This window comes from Salminus brasiliensis, chromosome 24, assembly GCF_030463535.1.
Source record: "Salminus brasiliensis chromosome 24, fSalBra1.hap2, whole genome shotgun sequence".
NCBI classification, from domain to species: domain Eukaryota; kingdom Metazoa; phylum Chordata; class Actinopteri; order Characiformes; family Bryconidae; genus Salminus; species Salminus brasiliensis.
This window is the reverse complement of record NC_132901.1, coordinates 11,983,406-11,988,617: the sequence shown is the minus strand read 5'-3', so window position 1 is coordinate 11,988,617 and position 5,212 is coordinate 11,983,406. Positions and strand designations below refer to the sequence as shown.

General features: G+C 42.5%; 1 protein-coding gene across 1 annotated transcript; it reads right to left on the bottom strand.

Moving 5' to 3' along the window:
* Positions 1-658: 658 nt before the first annotated feature.
* On the bottom strand, positions 659-2,159 carry LOC140546646 (histone H2B-like). The gene is made up of 2 exons (XM_072670030.1): positions 1,950-2,159; positions 659-1,054 (listed from the first exon to the last, which is right to left on the bottom strand). Exons 1-2 carry the CDS (start codon positions 2,157-2,159, stop codon positions 659-661), a joined length of 606 nt encoding a protein of 201 aa, XP_072526131.1.
* Between the last annotated feature and the right edge of the window lie 3,053 nt (positions 2,160-5,212).

The following is a 5,212-nucleotide window of genomic DNA, read 5'->3' as shown; positions in this document are numbered from 1 at the left end:
TACTTTTTAACCTACGCTACCTCAATTTAATTATTCTACTCTCGTCCTTTTGCCTTGCTTCAACCCTCTACATCAAAAGCCTTGCTCTGAACCTACTTTTGCTCACTCAAATCCCACCATAAACCTAAGGCTTTAACTAACTTCACCCTTCTGTGACCCAACAAAAAAGGCTTGTGGGAGAGCCTAACCGTATGCCTGGTTATATACACTAGACAGCTTTCATTACAAAGATCAGGTGTGTAATTCTAGGGTTTAAGTCAACCCTAGTATGGTTTCCTGCCTCACTCTTCCCCACCTGTAAGGCTGATCTCCTCTGGACTGGTCTTTCACAGGTGATGTGCAGCTTCATTTATCCCACTTAGCACTACAAGCCCACTCCATACAGTTAGTATGGCACAGTATTTTAGTTTGCTGCTCTGTCCCTGAATCCTAGTACACTATACCAATTAAATGCAAACAAACAATTAAGTAAGTTGATTTACATACATACATCAATAAGTATGTAACAATAAAGGCACTCTCTAATAAATAATAATAATAATAATAATAATAATTAGTATTATAACTTACTTGGTTCTTGAATAAAACTGCTCTTTGGAAGAAACCGTGGGTGGCTCTTAAAAGAGCCGTTGGGTTTGGATTATGCCGCTATCACTATTTACTTGGAGCTCGTGTACTTGGTGACGGCCTTTGTGCCCTCTGACACGGCGTGCTTGGCCAACTCACCGGGAAGGAGCAGACGCACAGCAGTCTGGATCTCCCTAGAGGTGATAGTAGAACGTTTGTTGTAGTGAGCCAAACGAGAAGACTCACCGGCGATGCGCTCGAAGATGTCGTTCACGAACGAGTTCATGATGCCCATCGCTTTAGAGGAGATTCCAGTGTCAGGGTGGACCTGCTTCAGCACCTTGTACACGTAGATGGCATAGCTCTCCTTCCTGGACTTTCTGCGCTTCTTGCCGCCTTTCCCGGCCGTCTTGGTCACGGCTTTCTTGGATCCCTTCTTGGGCGCGGACTTAGCTGGCTCAGGCATACTGCTCCTCGTCGAGTAAGACTGAAGAATGAGGGGGAGGCGATAAGCTCCCACATTATTTAGACTCTAGCATTTTAATTAGACGAGGTACCGCCTCCAGAATGCCGTCAAACGACCATTGGACAACAAATTGTCCGCTCTCTTCTTGCCAACCCCCCACCCTTCATTCCCCTCCCCTCCTCTCCCCTCCCCTCCCAATTCTCCCCTTCCCTTCCCCCTCCCCAGAGCAGCATTCTCTTTGTTCGCCTACCCGCGCATTTTTACCCACCGTGCAGACGGCACATTATTTTTCGCCACAGCGGCGTTGACGGCCATATTCTGAATTTATTCAAACGTTTAATCAACGCATACGGGGGAAATTGAAAACTATATGTATTCTTCATATATATAAAATTAGCTTCTTAACCGGGAGATTCATAACCACCATCATTGACTATATTGAAACAAACAAACAAATATGATTCTTGCAACATTCTATCCCGCGCATTCTTAATCTACAGGGCTGTTTTTCTGTTTTTCGGCACAGCGGCGTTGACGGCGATTTTTTTTCTATCAGGATTTATTAAGACATATAGTTCGGATTTAACCAACGCACACGGGGGGCAAAATGGAAAACAATACATATATACAGACATATCTATTATATGTATATATACACATGTATTCTTCCGGTATATTACATTTTAATACAGAGTATGCGGGAGATGGACTGCCTTATTTGATAACAAACTAAGAATAGAAACAGGCTCTTTTGCTGGATTTGTGGGTGGCTCTTAAAAGAGCCGTTGTGTTTAGAGCTGTTCAGGCCGAGCGTTTAACCTCCGAATCCATACAGAGTGCGTCCCTGGCGCTTCAGGGCGTACACCACATCCATAGCGGTGACGGTCTTTCTTTTGGCATGCTCAGTGTACGTGACTGCGTCTCTGATCACGTTTTCCAAGAACACTTTGAGCACACCGCGGGTCTCTTCGTAGATCAGACCGGAGATACGCTTGACGCCACCACGACGAGCCAGACGGCGAATAGCCGGCTTTGTGATACCCTGGATGTTATCGCGAAGCACTTTACGATGACGCTTGGCGCCTCCTTTCCCAAGGCCTTTGCCGCCCTTTCCTCTGCCTGACATCCTCGCTGCTTCTTTTCCCAGTCGACGAGAAGAGAATCTATGAAGCTGGGGAGCCAGAGACACGCCTGTTATACTCCTCTATAGGACCTAAATGAAAGCAAGGGAACCGAGCGACGTCACAGTACATTAGCTCCGCCTCATACTCTGTACGTGTGCAGAACGCTTGTTTTGCTGTACAGCGACTCAAACATGCCTAGACCACTCAAAGATTGCACATAAAGCCACTGAGTGGGTAGCCATACAAAATACAGTATATTAATATTAATTCGGAATTAAATATTAATTCCGTACCCTCTGGATGTACTCATGTTCAAAATTCAAAAAAGTGCTCTTTTTGGATTTCATGTGGATTTCATTAACATGTGGTGTACATGGGGGGGGGGGGGATCAATAGTCAAAGTCAAGCAATAATAGCATCACTTCTCAATGCATTTGCAGCATGTCTTCCTTCTACTGCTTGTAGTTTCACAGTCTGGCCACACAATGGCATCCAGACTCCAAGTGTTCTAAAAAGGAATAAACTAATAATAGTAATAATAATAACGCAGCATACTTTGGATCATGCATAACCTTCACTCTGAATACTTTAACTCATCATGATTTAGCTTCGAAACCTACAGCCTAGCTCCAGACCTGCTTGACCTTATAATTAAAAAGTAAGCTAAACTATAATTAGGAGCGAAAATCACTTCTGAAATAGCTTGGTCTTATGGCGAAATCTTAAAATAAATAAATAAATAGCTGAATGAATTAATAAAATTCAGTGACCTAGGCTTAAGATGAACTTACAGTGACTCAAAGTAGGCTCATACACAGCCTCTGACTCCTTTTCACGAAATTTGAAGTGCATAGGGGCCATGTGACCTTTGTAAATAAACATTTATGCACCGTTTTCTTAGAAAGATTACACACTTGACATTATTATTGTTATTATTGTAGTAATTGATTGTGTGTTTTACCATCCTAAACCGCACTCCAGTACTCTCTAGTGCACTAGGTGAGTATAGAAGCCGTTTTTTCGTGACATCGTGCACTCCACGTGGAGTCGTTTCGGCAACTAGCTAACGAAAATAATCTTTTGTAAACAAAACACTAGCTAGCAAGCTACACAGGCTGCCCAGCTCTGAAAACCAGAAGATAGGCTGCTGGTAGCCGGGTTTAAGCACGACTGTTTCTCCCTCACTTGCTCCAAATAACAATATAGAGAACTACGCACGTGTCCGTAATATCGTTATTTCTGTGATTAATTTTAAGACACCTAGCCATCATGCTACTCTCCAAGGTGGCTTCTCGGTTTCAACCACGACAGTAAACGTATAAATGTTGCTGTATACACCGTTTCATAATAAAACTTGCTGGCGTATGTTATTGTTTGTACCATCCGAGTTAGCTAGCATGCTAATCGCTTTGTTAGCTCATGTGTGGACCTGAAAAAGCAAGTTAACTCAAATCACTCAACAGCCACAAATCACGGCTGTATTGCGTACTTTTATGCTACAACTCCGCATGTGGCACTGCACTGTGGTCAACAAATAATGACCCCTCATAATTAGGCTCATATTTGCGCTTTACTGTTTATGCTAGCCGCGTTAGCCACGCTGCTAATCGCTAAGCTGGCTCCAAGCTATGTACAACTCCACACACAGATCCAGCAACGGCAGTTCTACATCAGTTTGCTGTGACTGGGTGTACAACTTTAGGCTCTCGGCAAAATCGAGTTATCGGATATCATTATCTACTTCATTTTTGGCAAGTTAGCAAACGTTATCGTGCTAACAACGACACACCGAAGCTAACCAGGGTCCAGTAGTGTAAGGACTAAAAAAAAACGACGTTTCACATGTATGAACATTAAAAGTAGCTAACATATGTCTTAACACGACAAATACCTCGGTCAGCCCTCTGATGGCTGTCGCCATGTGCGCCTCGGTCTCGTATACAACAAAGTCACACTACATCACGCCATTCTAACGTGCGCAGCGTTTATTACACACACACACACATGACAAAATTAGTCCTTCCTCAATGCACCTGAATATAAATCACATAAATGGCTATTTAGTACTAGGGTTACGACCTTGCAAGCATAAAACAAGCACCCACGAAGATCACCCCACTACTGTACACCATGGCACACGGTTTACTTTTTACTGTGACTGGACGTGCAGTTATCGGATTTCATCATTAGATGAAGACAGATAGATAGATAGATAGATAGATAGATAATCAATAAAACGTCATCTATCGAACTTGTAGTTAGGCATCATGGGAATTGTAGTCCTTGATCTTGACACTACAGGATAAAGACAAATCGTGTCATTGACACATTGACATAAAGACGTTTAAAGAAACACACAAACCAGTACAGGGTTTGTATTTTCTGTCAGAATGAATGAGTATGCATAAAGCGAGGCATATGTCTACAAATGCATGTCTCTCTCTCTCTCTCTCTCTCTCTCTCTCTCTCTCTCTCTCTCTCTCTCTCTCTCTCTCTCTCTCTCTCTCTCTCTCTCTCTCTCTCTCTCTCTCTCTCTCTCTCTCTCTCACAAACCACCACTGAAATATTTTTGCACATAAAGTAAATTGAGGCCAACTTAAACTAAACCCACACCATTTGGATTCCTCAGGTTTCCACTATACATCTTCTAATAACAGCCATATTGGTTAGCAGTTAGTGGAAGAGAAAGGAAGGAAAGAAATTGTGGAAAGCAAAGTATGTTGCAGTTAGTGGATGATAAAGCCTTAGACATATGTTGCAGTTAGTAGATGATAAAGAAATTGTGGTGGTATAAAGTAAGTGTAAAGCTCATGATGAAGTCAGGGTGAGTGGAAGCAGTTTGGCTTGACCTACCCTTTAGGATTCTGATGGAGTTTCAGGGCTAAGCTTTAAGACTGTGGTCGTAGTACGTGAATGGAGCGTGGATGCCATCTGGTGGTCAAAATGTAAATCTGCAAAATATAAAAAATACATATTTTTTTTTTGGTCCACAGAGACATTTAAAGAAGCAAAATCAGAAAGAGGAGAAAGAGTTAAATTTGAGAAGCACAAAAAA